The 18,036-nt window shown below is 43.1% G+C and overlaps 1 protein-coding gene across 1 annotated transcript in view; it reads left to right on the top strand.

The window, feature by feature from the left end:
• The window catches only part of DNAH9 (dynein axonemal heavy chain 9), a 524,795-nt gene that overhangs the window by 27,925 nt on the left and 478,834 nt on the right, over positions 1-18,036 (top strand). Inside the window, exons 3-4 of the mRNA XM_025202178.1 lie at positions 12,572-12,730; positions 13,758-13,888. Of these exons, the coding sequence (XP_025057963.1) occupies positions 12,572-12,730; positions 13,758-13,888 (290 nt within the window). The remainder of the gene's footprint in view (positions 1-12,571; positions 12,731-13,757; positions 13,889-18,036) is intronic.

Raw genomic sequence — 18,036 nt, forward strand, 5'->3', positions numbered from 1 at the left:
GTGCGGGCCACAGCCCGCCGCGTGAAAACACCCCCGAGGGCCTCGGACCGCTCCCAGCCCGTACACCTGCCACCCCATAGGCCATGCCTGTGCCCTGGCGGGGGGCTAGAGCAGTCTGGGACCTGATAGGTCATAACTGTACCACGTGATCTAGGGCAGTTCTTGCAGCATGAGGGGTTGGGCTTTGGGGTCTGCATGGGCTGTCCTTCTGATGTCATGGACCATGTGGGGTTGGTGTCACACACCACGTGACTGGGGGGTGGGGGTGGAGTTGCTGATGTCATACACCACATGACTGGGGGTGGGGGGACAGAGTTGCTGATGTCACACCACGTGACTGGGGTCAGGGGCGGGGCTGGTGATGGCACACACCATACAAGGGAAAGGGGTGGGGCTAAGGGGCAGGACTTCCGGTCCTGCCCACCTGTCACGTTTGCATTGAAGGGCAGTGAGCCTATATACTACTCTCCAGCCCTGAAATTTATTATGACTGGCATTACTGAGGAGTGATTTTGAGATGCCCATGCCATGGCAGCAGCATCTTCTTCAGAAGTTAGGCATCTGCCTTTATATCCGGGGTTTGAATGTTCACGAGAAAATGAGGTGGAGTTAGTGCTTGATCCATTTGCTTCTTTATTGCCTGCAGTTTAACTTTCTGGTTAGGTATTTCTTTCTTTGTGCCTTCCAAATTTTGACAGCATCAGCAATGCAGGAACAATCTCTGAAGTTTGTTTAAGGCTATGGATATAGGCTTCAGTATATTGTGCATATTTTCTACATTCCTCTTTAATCCAATGTTAGATACTTTGGATGAAATATTTCCATCTCTTTTATCACAGTTTTTGTCATAAATTTTTATAAGAATAGGCCAGTTCTTAATAAATTGTTCAAAACAATCAACCACAGAATTCCATCGAACATCTTGAAGGAGAAACAGTTTGGATCCTCCTGCTCTCTTCAGTGAAGCTGAAGCAAAATGGTTGTTACGGAAGTATTTTGTGACTTCAACAACATTTTCTTTTATTCCTGGAGAAGTACTTAAGTCTTTGGCTAAAATATGCATTAAATGGGCACTGCAGCCACATGTTATTAAGGAGTATCTTTCCATTTCTTCTTCTAAGTATCTTCTCATCTTTGCCACGTTTGCAGCATTGTCTGTGACAAAACTGCGCATGTGACAGTTGAATTTTTGTTCACAGTTTATTACAGCTTTCACTGCCATTTGTTTTAAATATTCTGCTGTGTGGGCATTTTCCGATGCATCTGTTGTTTCTGAAAGATATGCAACCCCATCTTCTGTTGTCACACAGGCACATATTACTGGATCATTGTGTACGTTGCTCCACCCATCAAGGCTTAAACTGGCAAATTTCCCTTCAGTATTTCTTGTACACTGTTCAAATTCCTTCTCATAAACCGTATATATCAACCTTCCACCAACATCTGCTCTACCATGTGGAGTGTAGCCTGGTTGTAAGGACTCAATCATTTCAATGAAGTGTTTATTGTTAACAATGTGAAAAGGAGAAATTGTGGCAAAAATGAACCAAGCAATGTTTTCATCTATGGTGTCTTGTTGGCATTTGTGGGTCCTTACTACAAACCCATCCATGGTGGTGGTTTTACTGGGTGATTGAAATTTTTTGCTTGCTACTGATACTGTGTTGTCTGAAATACATTTAATTGCAGCACTGCTGCTAAAAGTACTAATGGATGACGCTGAAGTTGTTGCAGGTAGACAGTCAAACTCTCTTATGCTTAAATGGGATCCTGAAACAAAAATGATTTTTGAATAGTCATTCTTCTCAGTTCTTCTCACTCTATTATTCACTTAATCATTTACATTTTTTTTTCAGCAAGGATGCTGATCCGATTCCAAATTACCAAAAAAGTTAAGACTGACTGCACTTAGAGTGCAGTTAATTTTGGAGTAAACCCCATTGAGCTTACCGGCACTTCTGTTTTTTGAGAAAACAAGTATAGGATGGGGTTCCCTTGGGAAAGCTGAGTTATGCTGAAGTAAAATAGGGAATAGACTTATGGAGTCACCATTATGGTCTGGGGGCATGATGTTCCAAAATAAGGGGCATGCATTATGTAATATAAAATAAGAAAATGACACCCAGTGGCAATTGGCAACTCTAGATTCCTCTTACTGCAGCTTTCTGTACCGTAAACTTGGGTGATAGATTCTAAACCTACTTAAAAAATAAAAAAAGCCATAAGGATTAGCTAAGCTAAACTTTTTTTTCTAGCAACATCCAACATAGCAAACAGCTTGGGAATTTACTGGTTAAATCACACTTATACTAAAAGGCATAGAGAGTCTTGAAGAGTGATGCATTGCAAAGTGAATTATTTACTTTAATAACCAGTTGATCCACATTGTTCTTCAGACATATCCACATCACTTTCTCCCAATAAGCAGTTTTCATTATGATGTTTTATTCTTGCAACTAGGCCCTGCATCTCCTTTTTGCAGTGCTTACACTTCACACATTTTCCCTTTTTACCCAGGGAAGGAATTTCTTCAAAATATTCCCAGACAGGGTCTCTTTTACACTCAGAAGCCATGACAGTTTTTCTGTGGCAAAAGTGTGGGGGAATATAGGAAGCTGTGTGTGTATTTCTGAATAATGTCTTCCTTTTTTTCTTTCCAGTCCATTCCACTGTTCCTTTCTACTCTGCCTCCATCCTTTCCTATATTGTCTCTCTGTCTTTAAGACAGTGTCTTAACTAATTCCTCTGCCTTGCTTGGCCCAGTTCCGCCACCACATAAGCACAGAACAACAACAATCCTATCCAGCCCGTGTCTTTGCACACGTGACTTTAGTTTGCTGAGAAACAGAAACTGAAAGCCCAGGACTTTCAAGAAGCAACAGCTGGTAGTTAGGTTGGACAGAAAGACTAGAGCCATTTTCATGAGATGAAAAACTGAAATGAATGCCCATGTTTGATTGGTAGGTAACTCAATGTGTGTGTGTGTGACAGAGCCATTAATTCATTTTTATGAGACTGAAAGTGTAGGTTTAACATGTTTGTTATGAGATTTAATTGTAACTGCTATTTTTTAAACGAGGGAAATTTAGGATTTTATTGATGGTTTAAAAAAAATCTGATTTAAATTAAAAACAAAATCTGATTCTTTTGTTTGTTTGTTTTTAAATACTTGATTTTTAGCCATCCTGTGCTGAGTTGACTCTCCCTTTCAGGATCCCCTAGGGAAGATACTAGGGAAGGTGGACCTATGGTCTGACCCAGTAAATGGCAGTTTTTATGTTCTTATAAGACCCTGTGGGTCAGATGATGTAGCCCTGCATGCCACATTGGGCTGGCACACAAGGCCAATCCACAGCTGGATCTGGCATGCAGGTCTGGTCCATGGCTCTGTTAGGCATGCAGAGCGGGTCTACAAGCATGATATGGCCTATAGACCAGTCCTGCATGCTGGATCTGGCAATAGATCAGCCCCACATATTGGTGTAGTCCAGCCCACAGACCAGCCTAGCACCACATTCAGTCCACGAGGCCAGATGGATTGGGCACCTCTGTTCTGGACCATTCAGGCAATCGGCTAATGTCCTGAAGCTTGAGAGGAACTGTGCTTTGATGTAGTGACTTGGTTACTTGAAGCTTATTGATCCAGGCCTTTTTCATGAAGGTGACTGAATTCTGGACATACAGGATAAGCTCAGATAATGGCATCATTGAATCTCTGTGTGTGATCCATATAGACCCTCACTCTTGGGATTTGTCAAGGCATTATATTAGCCCACAACCCTCTGGAAACCTGGGATCAGTGAAAACCAAGTGAACATCATTGCTAAAATGGAATATCCTTAGTGAAATTGCGTAAATTAGGGTGGTCCCAACTTCTAGGCTCTAGGGATACAAGACAGAACCACCTCTAGTCTTTCAACTTGATGGCTATCTTGCTTGGTTTCTCTTGTAACTTAATAATAACAGGGGTTACATGATATTAATGGTCACATGGTATTGATGGAGCAGATGGCTATCTGAGGCTAGAGCTCCAAGGAGGCTGTGAGACAGTCCACAAACATTGCCCATCCCTAAGCCCCTTAATTTCCAAACATATTTTCCTTGTTTGTGGACCATATAAGGGGACCAATTTGAAAAGCTACTCCCCAGAAGAAACCTTCTGGGAGAACTTCATTCACAACAGCTGACAGGGATTTCAGAATCAACGATGGCTGCTGCATGGGGAAACAGAATAGAGACCCAGGGATAAAAGATAGAGATCCGGCAAAATAAAAAAAAAAATCAAGATAAGCAACAGAAAAAAAAAAGGGTACAGGTAAAATTCAGGACATAGTAAATTGTGAGACAAAAAATAGCACAAGAATTAGAGGGCTTCCCGGTGTTGAGAAGGGAAATCCACTGGGACATATAAAGCAGGCCCTCTACTCCCTACAGCAGGAAGGAAAAGCAACAGTCCTTATAGGCAGAACATACAGAGCTCTTTATACACCCTCCCCCAACTCAGACTCAGAGACATGGTACTACAGTTGCACTATTTTGAACAAGAGCAGCAGAGACAGACTGAAGAGTCTACTCTGTGAGGACATAAAATATAAGTGTTTTAACACTTGTCACAGGCTACATTAAGGAAAAGGAAGGAACTGAGTGAGAATACAGGTCCTCTCAGAGCAGCAAATATAAGACACAGATGCATCTTTTCTTTTAACCTTATCTTCACACATCAAGATCAGAAGTACCTTACAAAGGTAGCTCAGAGAACAAGGAAGCAGCTATACTCTCTTCTGGAAGGGCAAACAGAAAGGAGAACACTGACTTCAGAGTTGGCTTTGCCTTAAAGAATAAACTCATAAACCAACTCAGTGAGTTCCTTATAAGACTTTATGAGCACTTCATGACTCGCCATCTTAAATTGGTAAGGAGCCAATACGCTGCTGTCATCAGTGCATATGCCCTGATTCTTATGCTACTGATGAAACCAAGGAGGAATCTATGCCAACCTTAACCAAATCCTCTCTGACATTCCAGAGGGAGACTGACTTATTCTACTCAGAGATTTCAATGCCAGAGTCAGAAGGGACTTGAACCTCTGGAATGGAGCCATTGGCAAGAAGGAGTGAGAAAGGCAACTCCAGTGGCTTTCTCCACTAGACAAAATGTGTGGAACATGGACTCAGCATCACCAACACCAAGACCAACACCTGTTCTGCCAGAAAAAAACAGGTACAAGACATCATGGCAACACATACAATCTAAGCATTGGCACTTGATTGACTGTGTCATTGTTCGTGTCCAGGATTGCAAAGACGTCCATATGACTTGAGCTATGCTAGGAGCTGATGATTGCTGGATTGCTTACTGACTGATGCACTCAATTATGTCACTTAAACTGGCTCTCAAACAATGACTGCAGGAGAAGCAATGCAGATGGAAGGTCAGTGTCAAAGCACTTGAGAACCTAGTTAAGTGAGGCATCTTCTACCAGTGCCTCAATGAAAAACTGGTGAATTCCAATCAAGAACAATGGGAGAATGTCAGCAGCGCTTGAGATGCCTTCATGTTTGCTGTCATCAGTGCCTGCGAAGAGACACTTGGATTCACTGTCAGGAAACATCAAGACTGCTTTGATGAAAATGACTGGGAGATCCAAGAGTTGATTGACCTTAAGCTCAAGGTGTTTTGTGTTTGGGAAAATGACATAAATCCGAGCAAAAGAAATTGAATCACCAACAAGCCAAGGTAGTGGTCCAGAGGATAACCCAGCGATATGAAGAACAGATGGTAGGAAGACAAGGCAAAGACATCTTGCTGACATCCACAATATGTAGTTTTTTAGTGCCACCAAAGCCTTCTATTGTCCAAGCACTCAGGAACCAACCCCCTTGAGACATAAGGATGGAGGAGACCTGATCAAGGAATGGGTAGCTATCAATGCCTGTTGGAAGGAGCATTTTGAAGACCTTCTCAGTGGAGACTGTAAAGAGTGTTCTCAGCTCCACCCACAAGTCCCAGTAAGAGATGATCTTTGAATCTCTCTAATCCTCGATGAGGTGAGGAAAACCATCAAGCAGATGAAGAATGACAAGGTTTCTGGAGTAGATCGAATCCCTGCCAACACCTTCAAGCAGTGGGGGGAGAGAAGCTTACATCACAGCTTTATGCTCTCTTAAGGATCAGGCAATCATCCGTGTCTTTACCAAGGCATACAAAAAATGGGACTGATGCTTAACATTCAGACAATTCAGGTCCTCCATCAACAAGCTCTTAATGAGCAGATCTCAGCTCTGGTCATTCAGATTCACAGTGAGACTCTGGAAAACACTGAGTGTTTCCTGTACCATGGAAGCCATCTCTTACAGAAGGCTGACATGGCAAAGAAATCCAACATCACCTCAAATGTTCAAGTGCAGCCTTCGGACGCCTGAGGAAGTGGGTGTTCAAAGATTGTGACATCAGATTCAAAACTAAGCTCCTGGTTTATCAAGAAGTTGTAATCCCTGCCTTATTGTACAAGTTGAGACATGGACAACATATAGGACACACCTCAAGTCGCTGGAGAAGTACGATCAACACTGTCTGTGGAAGATCCTTCAAATCCCCTGGGAAGACAGGTGCATCAATGTTAGCATCCACTTGCAAGCAAACACCATGAACATTGAGGCGATAATCATCTGATATCAATTTTGGGCTAGCCATGTCATCTGTATGTCTGACACCAGACTCCTCAAGCAAGTTTTATTCTTCCAGCTCAGTCAAGGCATATGCTAAAGAGGAGGACAGAGAAAACACTTCAAGGATGTCCTTAAGGCCAGCTTGAAAAAATGTAACATTAACACATGGGAAGCTGTCACCCTGGACCACTCCAAATGGAGGAAGAGTTTGTTGCAAGGATCTCAGTACTCTAAAGCCTCATGATGACAACAGGAGATGGAAAAGCAGGAGTAGCAGAAACAGTATGTTGCAGTCTGAATGAGGATTCCAAAGCCGTCCACTGCACAGAAACATGTGCCCAAATTGCAGTATAACCTGTCGATCCCAGGTTGGCCTTGTCAGCCATCTTTGGAGCCACAGATAAGATGGTCATAGAAGATGATCAACCTCAACTGTGAAGGGTTGCCGATGGTGATGATGATGACCTTAAAAAGAGAAAATGGAAGGCTGTAACAGGAAGCAAGGGCTTCTGTTACTTTAAGGGGGGAACAAAAACCAGCAAAGCAAGATTTGCAATCTGGTACAAGCAGCTGAGCAAAGGTCAACTGCTAGGAAGTAAACAGCCTAGAGGAGATAGGACTAGGAACTACAAAATCATGAGTGGCTATACTGGAGTTAACTCCCCTGCAATAAGTTGCAAAGGTGCAGAACTCTGAGGAGCCAGATAAGTAGAGTGAAGAGCAGTTGGATACTCATAGCAGAGGGAAGCAGGCTTATTCATAAAGGAGAAACCCCAGTGCCTGGTTCAGAGAATCAAGAGATCAGATGACTGGCAGGGGAGGAATTTGGGGAAGATAAGCTTAGCTCCTGAACTACAGCAGGCAGTCTGGCCCTGGCCTCTGCAGGCAGAGGAACTCCTGGGGAGGGAGACTGTTGGAAATAGACCCACAGGCACCTTAGAGAGATAGAGGGAGAAAGCAAAGAGAGGAGTAGGATTTGCTGTGCGATAGGGACCCAGATTGGTGTTTAAGTATTTTAGTTTGAAATAGTTTACTTGTATTTCTGTTCTTGAATGGAGGCTTGGGGTGTGTCTGTGGGGCTGAATGGAGGTCACAGGCAGGGGGCCTAGGAGGAGCTTCATGCTATTAAGGGGCTGAGGCTAGGGTGGAGCCCTGGAAGTGTCCAGGACCTGGAGGGGTGTGGGTAATAGTCAAGTAATTCAGAGTCAGAAGAAAATAGCTCTTTAAGGGTCAGAGACCTAGGGGCCTAAAGCCATTATAGGGCCAGAAGGCCCACTGAATAGAGCCAGAGTAAGACCTGTAAGGCATGGGAGTGGTGATGAGAGGTCACGATTCATGTCCCTAAGGCATAATTAGGGTCTGTAGGGCCATGGTTGGCACTTATAGGGCAACTTGGTATCTGCAGGGTACAAGTGGTGCTGGGTAGGCATGAGAAGCACTGGCAGGAAGCAGAGTAGTTTTTTGTTAGCAGACTGAGTGTCTGGAGGCAAGTAGGACCAAGCGTCCAACCAATTAAGCAATGGCCCCACTACCAGGATTGCGTCAAGACTCTGGGGCAGCCTTCTAATGTACTACGACATTCATATCAGGGCATGGCAGGTGACACAGCATGGGGGGACAGAGGAGCTGGAGTGAGGCAGGATTAGCATGGGCACCAAGGCTCAGCCACCCACAGGGGCAGGTCCTGTCACAAAGGTCCTAAAATCCTTGAAAATTTGAAACTTAATAGAAAACATTCTGGAAACTCAGGCTGAGTCTGACACAGATAGTGAGAAGAAGTACCATACCAGGTATAAATGGAAAACTTTGTCGGGGGTATGACCTGGACATGGCGGGGGTCAGGGATCAAAAAACAAGGGTCTATAATACCTTAAGTCCAGAAGCCAAATCAAAGGTCATAGTACCTAATGTCAGTTAGAGTCTGATAGTTTATGCTAGGGGATCAAGGAAGTTGAGGTCAGGTCTGGAAATAGGGATTTCCTTCCTGACCTGCGCAGAAGACAAACGTCTAATAAACCAGAGTCTAGCCAGATTCTATTAATACCATTGAATGTAATTTCTATATATACATTATTACACTGATAGTGGAGGTGATTTTTTTAAAGATTTGTAAAGATGTAATAACTTCATGCATTCTAGAATTTCATTTCTATATTTGCCTGAGTAAAAAGTAAAAAAAAAAGATACATTTTGAAATGTTTCTCTTTTGAAAGGGCTCTAAATCAGTGCCTCTAAACCTTCTTACACCCAAGGCACCCCTCAGTAGACTTGAGGCACCCCTTGAAAAATGTCAGCTCTTAGTTTTGTGTTTTTTGACTAGAGAAAAATACTAGAGAAATATTTCTATTGCAAAGGCCTCAGAAAGACCACAGCACGTCAGGATGGTTTTAACACTAAGGATTCATTTTTTAAATATCTGTGAATCATGCTTGCACACCTAACATTCTTAATGTTGTTTGGTATTCTGTGGCACCCTTGACAGGATCTCAAGGCATCTCAGGGTGCCATGTTGCCCTGACTGAGGATCACTGCTCTAAATGTATGTGTGTTCATACCTTACATTTAGGCAAGATGGAGCAGGGTATCCAAGGAATAGTACTGAAAGAGTTTGATCCAGCTGTAGGCACAATCCTCCCTGTGCCCCTTCCTGGGGCACAGGATTCCTATAGCACTCTCTAGGTGGTGCAGTAGCGTAAGTACCACAGTCTGCCCAAGATATACAAAGTCAGCTGCTAAATGTGACCAAAGCTTACACTTCAGGGTTGTTGGTTATAACCATTGTGGCATCTTGCGCCCTTCTGGCCGCCCGGCCTATCGGGGTTTGGCCCCTCCCCTCAACTCGTCTGCCACGACTTTGATATTAAACTTACTATTAGAGGGGCCTTCAGTGGAGATCTTTCCTGGGTGGGCCTTCTCGATGGATGGCGGTACTTATGATCGTTGGATGCGATGTTCCATGGGGCTCCGCCTCCCCTACACCCTGTCCACTTGCCAACTGGTTGGTGATGTATTAATGATGTTTTCTGGCCCTGTAGGTTGGCTGAGGGCCTGTCTACAGGGTTCCAGTTGCTCTTTCTTCCCCCTTGGGGTCGTTTTTACTTCAAAGAAAATATTCCTCTGAGTAGGAGGGGGCTGCAGGGCTGCCTCCCTTATCCCAGCCCCCTCTAGGGATCTCAGATGCCTCCTCTCTCCTACCATAATCAGGGAGCTCCCCTGCCTCCTCGGTGTCAGCTTCTTCCAGGGGCTGTGTGGCTGCTCCTGCTTTTCCTCCCACAGGAGGCTTAAAGCTTTCCCTGGTGCTGCCTGCGTGAGCCACGCAGGCTGGGGTGCTTCCCCACTGTGCCAGAGCCTGCCTCACAAACTGCCAGCCCGTTCTTTCTCTCTCCGGCTCTCTCCCCGCTCCAGATCTGGCGGGGCTTTTAAATTTTCCCGCAGCGGCTGGTACTGCCACTGGGATTGGCTCAGCTGTTTCCTGCGCTGGAAACAGCTGATTAAATAGCCGGCGTAATGCCAGTTTGCGTGTCTGTGGCCACGGGCACGGCTCCTGCTCCAGCTGCCCTGTGGGAGGTAAGTTAGCTCCACCAGGGACCTGTTCTCGGGGTCTGGTGCCCGCGGGGTCCACTCTCTCCCCCTCAAGAGTCTGTGGTGGTGCCTCGCCACCACAACCATGTTGGTCTAAGGAAGGACATAGACAGACAAGGTTCTTTGGGTAAATGTGATTACGTTTTATTAGATCAATAAAATAGTTGGAAAAGTTGTTCTTTACAAGGTTTCGGGCACAAACACCTTTCTTCAGGCATAGGGAGGTCTGCTGATGTTTGTGTACTCTCCATGATGGAATACAAGCTTAGGCCAATATGCAAAATGCAGGTCTTTGAAAATACAAATGCATGACAGGAAAGATCAGAGAGGGGAATGTTGACCTGGTGATAGAAAGTAGTTGGTAAAATATAGAGAGGTTACCTGGTGTTATTGGTTGGCAGGCAGGTTATAATGTGCCATAAATTCAATGTCTATATTTAGTCCATGATTTTTTTGTATCCAGTAGATTTATGAAGGGAAGTTCGTAGGCTCGTCTATGAATGGTGTTTTGTAAATTCCCTTTGATGATTAGAACTGAGAGATTGGAGAGAGAGTGGTTTTCTTGTGAGAAATGTGCACCCACAGGTAACTGGGTATTTTTGTCTTTTGATATATTTTTGATGTACATTCATTCTGTTGTTTGGTTTCGCCTACATATTTTTCATCTGGGCATTTTGGATGAGATCTATTACATTTCTGGAAGTGCATGTGTAAGATCCAGGAATGGTGATGGTTCTGTTGTGGGATGTAGTTATTGTGGGAGTGGTTGAGATGTGTTGGCATGTTTTACATTTCTTGTCTTGGCATGGTCTGGATCCATTCAGTGTGCTTTGGGCCATAGGAAATTTTCTTCTGGTGATCAGGTTGGTGAGGTTTGGTGCCTGTTTAAAAGGCTAGGACAGGTGGCTCTGGAGAGATCTCTTTAAGAATTGGGTCTTCTAGTATGGGTTGCAATGGTATGAAGATTTTCTATATAGGTTCCAGGGAAGGATGGTATGCCATAACTAATAGTGTGTGATTCATGGGGATTTTCTCCTTGTTCTGCAGCAGTTCTTCACGTGTTATCTGGGTGGCTCTTTCAAAAGTATGATCTATCTTTTTGGAGGAGTGTCCTTGTTGAATGAAAGCTGTTTTGAGATTTGTGGGATGACGATTGTGGGGGTTGTCCTCTGTGTAGATGTGGTGGTATTGGAGGTCTTGGCTATATATTATAGCTTTCATGGTGTGTTTAAGGTGATTGCTGGTTCTGTGTGCCTATGAATGTTGGCTTGTGGATTTCCTGTATATGGTGGTTTGTATTTTACCATTCTGGATGTTGATCATAGTGTCTAAAAAGGAAATGCTGGTGCTGGAGTATTCAAGACAGCCTGATGGAGGGGTGATGATTATTGAATTTGTGATGGAAATCAATCAGAAATTGCAGGGTCTCAGTCCAAATGATGAAAATGTCATCTATATATCTTAGGTATAACATGGGATTGATGGTGCAATTCTTGAGGAATTCTTCTTTCGGGTGGCATAAAAAGGTTGGCATATTGTGGGGCATTTTGGTGCCCCTAGCTGTGCCCATGGTCTGGAGGAAGCACTGGTTACTGAAAGTAAAGTTGTTGTGTGTGAGGATGAAGTGTATAAGTTCAGTAATATCTTTAGGTCTGTACTCTGAGTTGTAATCTTGCTCGTGTAGATATGCGAGGCAGTCTTGTATGCCACAGCAGTGTGGGATGTTGGTATATAACCTGCATTTTGCATATTGGGTTAAGCATCTGCTCCATGCAGGAGAGCACACACACACCAGCAGACCTCTTCATGCAGGAAGAAGGATGTTTGTGCCTGAAAGCTTGTAAAGAACATTTTTTTCCAACTATTTAGTTGGTTTAATAAAAGATATCACATTTACCCAAAGAACCTTGTCTACCTCTGTGCTTCCTTAGATGAACACAGCTGTAACCAGCACCGCCGAATTGTAAGCTTTGGTCACATTTAACAGCTGACTTTTTATATCCTGGGTAAGACTGTGGTACTGTGCTTACACGTCAGGGCATTAATTTCTTTCCATTGTCAGATAAATGATAACTAAGCAAGCTTCTGTTTCTTTCACCCTCTCTTTGAATTATCATCCACTGACCACTACTACCTGCATTAGATAGTTTTATCTGTTATACAGATATTTTAGATACCTTAGAAACTTTCTCCAGGATACAGCTACTACACTAAAAAGTTGAAGTTAAACTGTGGTTTATAAAATAAATGTTGATGTATGGTTATTTGACACAGTTCAAATTACAACAAAATTAATCATAAGATGTTTTTACTTTTTGCAGTGGGGAACTAGTAGATAAATCTTTTATACATGCCATTGAATCAGCAGTTATAGATTGGAGTTACCAGGTACAAGGAGCATTGAAGAGAGAATCATCAGAGCCTCTTCTACAAGGCAGCAACCCCAACCCAAAGGTGGAATTAGAGTTCTGGAAAAGCAGGTACCTTGTGGGCAGCTTGGCAGTTTATGTTTTTCTGTTAAAGCTTGCATGTTAGAAAAATGCTTGCAGTGGCTAGAATTATTTGTGCAAGATATAAAGACTGAGCAGTTTGAAGTTCAATAAAGACTCAAGAGGGAGAATATAGTACATAAACAATCATGAACAAGTACAGACATGATCATGAGCCGTGAAATACATTTGAGGTTACTACTTGTGCAGGTGGCATCATTTCAACAGAGCACCAGGCTAGGGGTTTCAGTCTTATTTAATACCCTTTTCATCAGTTCACCAAGAACAAGCAACATGATAACCACTGACTGTGTCTACATGAGACGGTGACTGCACAGTAGCTCATGACTACTGCGCAGTATTGTTGTGTGGCAGGAAGCATGATGTAATGCTATTGCACAGTAGTCACGAGCTGTTGTGCAGTCAGCATTAAGGAAAAGCCATTCCCCAGCGTGACTCTGAGGTAACAACTTCTGAGTCAGCATCTCAAGTAATCATGGCCACGGATGCTTGTTTCCTGAAGAGCTACTGTCATCTGCAGAAATAGTTAGTGGTGTTTTTCCTTTCAAGAGGGTAACTGGTATTGCTATCACTGTGGAACCTATGTTCCATTTGTCATATGTACGATACACCCTATCTATTGGATAGAGATTATTGTTCTTCTGGAGGATCTTCCTCTTTTAAACTATTCTTCTGTAGGAGATGTCCATGCAGCTGTGGGTCCACAGCCCCTAACATACCTCTGCCAGGGAGGAATTCATTTAATACAATTGCTTTGGAGGTACTCCTGGTTTGATTGGTAGATGACACTGACTCTTGACTATGGAAAAGGTAATTCCTCTCAGAATTTGGAATTGCTTTTAGCTCCTTGGAACCAGTCAGGCCTCACAAATTCCCCTGAGCCAGCACACCGATACAGACTGGCCTACGATGTGCTGAACACACACAGAATAAAAATGGATGTGTTGAGCTTCTGTGATCTCCATGGAAAGTTACATTATCTCTTGCTTTGTTTTAGGTGTGACAATTTGGAATGCATTTACAATCAGCTAAAAGCCAGGAAGGTTAGGAATATGGCAGAACTTCTGGACAGAGTGCAGAGCAGCTACTTCCCATCCTTCAAAGCAATGTTCAGAGATGTTGCAGCAGGTAAGGAGAGAGCACTGCTTTACCACAGATGCATGAGCTGCTGATTTCACTGTTGGTCTTTTGTCCATCTCCTTGTGTTTGTAGCACAGTCCCATTACATTTGATTGCATTGGCTGCTTGACATTCTAAAAGCGTTTGAGAGGCCTCAGAGCCTTGGGCAGAGGAGACTGCAGGATGGGGTCTGCTGAGGAAGACATCATAGGGAAGAAAGGGCTAGCAGGAGTAATAAAAATAGGGTAATGATTCTAATTATGTTATGTCCTTATGATCTGGAATATGAAATTAGACTACTATAGTTTTAGTTCTATACTGGGACCAGTTTGATTTTTGGTCTGTAGATCCAGAGAGCTCTTAAAGGTCTTGGAGAGTTTTTGGAGGCTTTATTCCATTTTTAATAATAATATTGTATAATCCAGAATGTCTCACTGTGATGGATGTCAAAGCACTCCATTATTTATTGGATTAATTTAATTCTTTATTAAAGCATGGCAGTGCTGCACAACAGTTTGATGTAAAAATGATAAAATGATGAAGTTAAAGTTACAAGAGGTGTTTTAATTAGATTCTCATTGACCAAATTGGAGTTTGGTCAAAACTCTGAGATTTGTTCCTTCAAACTTGTTGAACTAATGATAATTTGCATTTCGGCATATAGCACCTTTTGATCTGAGGCTATCAAATCACTTGTCGGAGGTGAACAAGTTTTGTTGCTCTCAGCTGTGTGGAGTGCTGAAGTAACATGTTCAGTCACACAACAGGACATAGTTGAGTTGATTGTAGACCTTAGATCTTGACTTTCAGTCCCCTGTTTTAACAAGTTCATACCATCTGTGAGAAAAGTGGCAAGGGCAAGTTAATATAAGTACTTGATTTTGTTTCATCTGAAAAGTGCCATTATAGTTTCTTTCAGCATTAGGTTGAACTGTATCACAAAAGCAGCCTCCGTGTCATTTCATGTAGCTCCTGTAATAGTAATTGAGGTTTTCCCTACTGAATTGCTTAACAAGATCTGAAGACTGTGGCCAAAAGTGGTTTAACTTCAGAAGAAAATAAAATTGTAAGAGTTCAAGCCTGGTCTAGTGTCCTCTAGGTGTTGTAGTGGATTAACATACCAGCCTTTGTCTGGAACTACTACTTTGGATAGAAAAATAAAGGAATTTGACTCCCTATGTAAAGAATAAAATGTAAAGAATGTTAAGATGTTTTATTCAAAGATTTTGTAATTCTTACAAAAAAAGTAGTTGCCAAGAATTTTTCAACTGTGTGTGTTTGAATAAAAAAAATAATTAAAATATTCCTCTCTTCAGAAATTCCCAGATAGGCCTAGCCAGTGGAGTTCAGTCCAGCCACAACAAAATCTTGAGAACTCAGTGCTCTTTCCTTCACTGTTGGTGAAGGCAAAAACTAAAAGAAAGTCAGTGATAGATTTCCTGTTTTATGCACATGGTAACTAGGGCATCTATATGCATTCTGGGCACCTACTCTGACGTGCTAATTAACACACATTGGTTAAACTTGATCCATTGAGTCTAATGGAATGTTCTAATTACTGTGTCATGTATTCAGTGTCCCCATGCTTCAGAATGGTGGCAGGGGCTCTTTAAATAAAGCTCTGAACAAGCTTTAGTTAAAGCTCCCCCGCTGCTGTTTTGAAGCGCAGGATGCTGAATACATGTGACGCTGTGGGTGCTTCAGTTAGAGTGGCTCTTGGAGCCTCCTCCTGCCCCCCGCTCCACCATATTTTTTATTTCTCTCTCTCTCTTTTTTTTTTTCTTGCATGATAACAATGCCTCAACCCTCCACCTGCTCCTACAAAGTCTTCTGCAGCAGAATAAAAATTGGCTATTAATGGAGTAGCTTCCATGGAATTGAGGAGTAGCTTCTTTTTGTGCTGATATGTGTTGCTGTACCATAACCACTCTAATGGTAAAGGTTTTAAAGTTTTTGAATCAAAGAAAATTAGGGTTGGAAGGACCTCAGGAGATCATCTAGCCCAAACCCCTGCTCAAAGCAGGACCATGCCTAACTAGACCATCTCAACCATGGCTTTGTCAAGCCAGGTCTTAAAAACCTCCAATGATGGAGATTTCACCACTTCTCTGGGTAACCCATTCCAGAGTTTTACTACCATCCTAGTAAGAAAGTTCTTCCTCATATCTAACCTAAACTTTCCTTGCTGCAACTTGAGACCACTGCTCCTTGTTTTGTCATCTGTCAACGCTGAGTACAGTCTAGCTCCATCCCCTTAGTAACCACCCTTCAGGTAGCTGAAGGCTGCTATTAAATCCTGCATCAGTGTTGTCTACTCTAGACTAAATAAATGTAGTTACTACATTGTAGTTTCTTCAACCTCTTCTCATAAATCTTGTGCCCCAGCCCCCTAACCATTTTCATTGCCCTCCACTGGATTCTCTCCAATTCGTCAGTTTTCTTTCTGTAGAGGAGGGCCCAAAACTGGACAGAGTACTTACCTGTGCCTAATAGAGGGGAAGAATCACTTTCTGCAATCTGCTAGAAACGCTCTTACTAATGCAGCTCAGTATGCCATAAGCCTTCTTTGCATCAAGGGCACACTCTTGACTCCTATTCAGTTTATCGTCCACAGTACCCCCAGGTCCTTTTCTTCAGAACTGCTGCTTAGTCATTAAGTACTGAAACCTGTATGCATGGGGTTGTTCTGTCCTAAGTGCAGGACTTTGCACTTGTCCTTGTTGAACCTCATGAGATTTATTTTGATCCAATCCTCCATTTTTTTTAGGCCTCTCTTAATCCTAACCCTACCCTCCAGGGTACCTACTACTTTCCTCAGCTTGGTGTCATCTGCAAACTTGCGGAGGGTGCACTCCATCCCATCTTTCAAGCCATCAATGAAGATGTTGAACAAAACTAGCCCCAGGACCGACCCCTGCAGCACTCCATTTGATACCAGCTGTCAATCAGACATTGAGCCATTTGCATCAAGCCATTTACCCTCTGACTCTGATGATCCAGCCAGTTTTCTTTCCACCTGACAGAACATTCATCCAACTCATACTTCCTTAGCTTGTTTGTGAGAATGTTGTGAGGATGTACCAAAAGCCTTGTTAAAATCAAGGTGTATATCATGTTCACCGCTGTTCCTGCATCTACAGAGCCAGTCATCTCATCATAGAAGGCAATCAGGTTGGTCAGGCACAATTTACTCTTGGTGAATCCATGACGACTATTGTTAATCATCTTCTTCTCCAAGTGCTTAGAAATGGATTCCTTGAGGACCTGCTCCATGTCTTTTCTAAGGACTGGGATGAGACTGACCAGTCTGTAGTTCCCTGGATCCTCCTTCTTCTGTGTCTTAAAGACAGGCACTATGTTTGCCCTTTTCGAATTGTCTGGGACCTCTCCCAATTGCCATGAGTTTTTAAAGATGATGGCTAGCAGCTTTGCGATCCCATTGGCCAACTCCCTCAGCAATCTCAGGTGCATCCTGTTTGTCCCCATGGACTTGTACACATCTGGCTTTTCTAAATAGTCCGTAAATCTGTTCTTTTGCCACTGGTGACTGCTCACCTCCTGCCCAAACTGTTCTGTCAAGTGTACTAGTCTGGGAGCTGACCTTGCCTGTCAAAACTGAGGTAAAAAAGGCATTGATACTTCAGCCTTTTCTGCATCATCTGTTACTAGGTTGCCTCCCCAAGTCAGTAAGGGACCTACACTTTCACCGATCTTCCTCTTGTTGCTGACATATTTGTAGAAACCCTTCTTGTTACCATTCATGTACCTTGCTAGCTGCAACTCCAGTTGTGCTTTGGCCTTCCTGATTTCATCTCTGTACGCCTGAGCAGTATGCATCTACTTCTCATGAGTTGTTTGTTCAAGTTTCCGCTTCATATAAGCTTCCTTTTTGTGTTTTAGCTCATGTTAGCAACCGCAACACTCACCAGGCGGTTTACCAGTTGAACTGGGGGGCGGGTGGATGACCAACCCGCCTTGCGGACAGGCCGGGGATGAAAGGGACACTGACTCAGTTGGAAGATAGTAAAATTGAACTTAACGTTTACTTACAGTAAGATTCCAACAGTGGTTACACAACAAAACGACAGTGGTGAAGCAGTAGTTAAAGATGACAGGTAGGAGATAGCAATTGCTTTTTCCGATGTACGTGCGGATGG

The sequence above is a fragment of the Alligator sinensis genome, unplaced genomic scaffold (assembly GCF_000455745.1).
Source record: "Alligator sinensis unplaced genomic scaffold, ASM45574v1 scaffold77_2, whole genome shotgun sequence".
NCBI lineage: Eukaryota > Metazoa > Chordata > Crocodylia > Alligatoridae > Alligator > Alligator sinensis.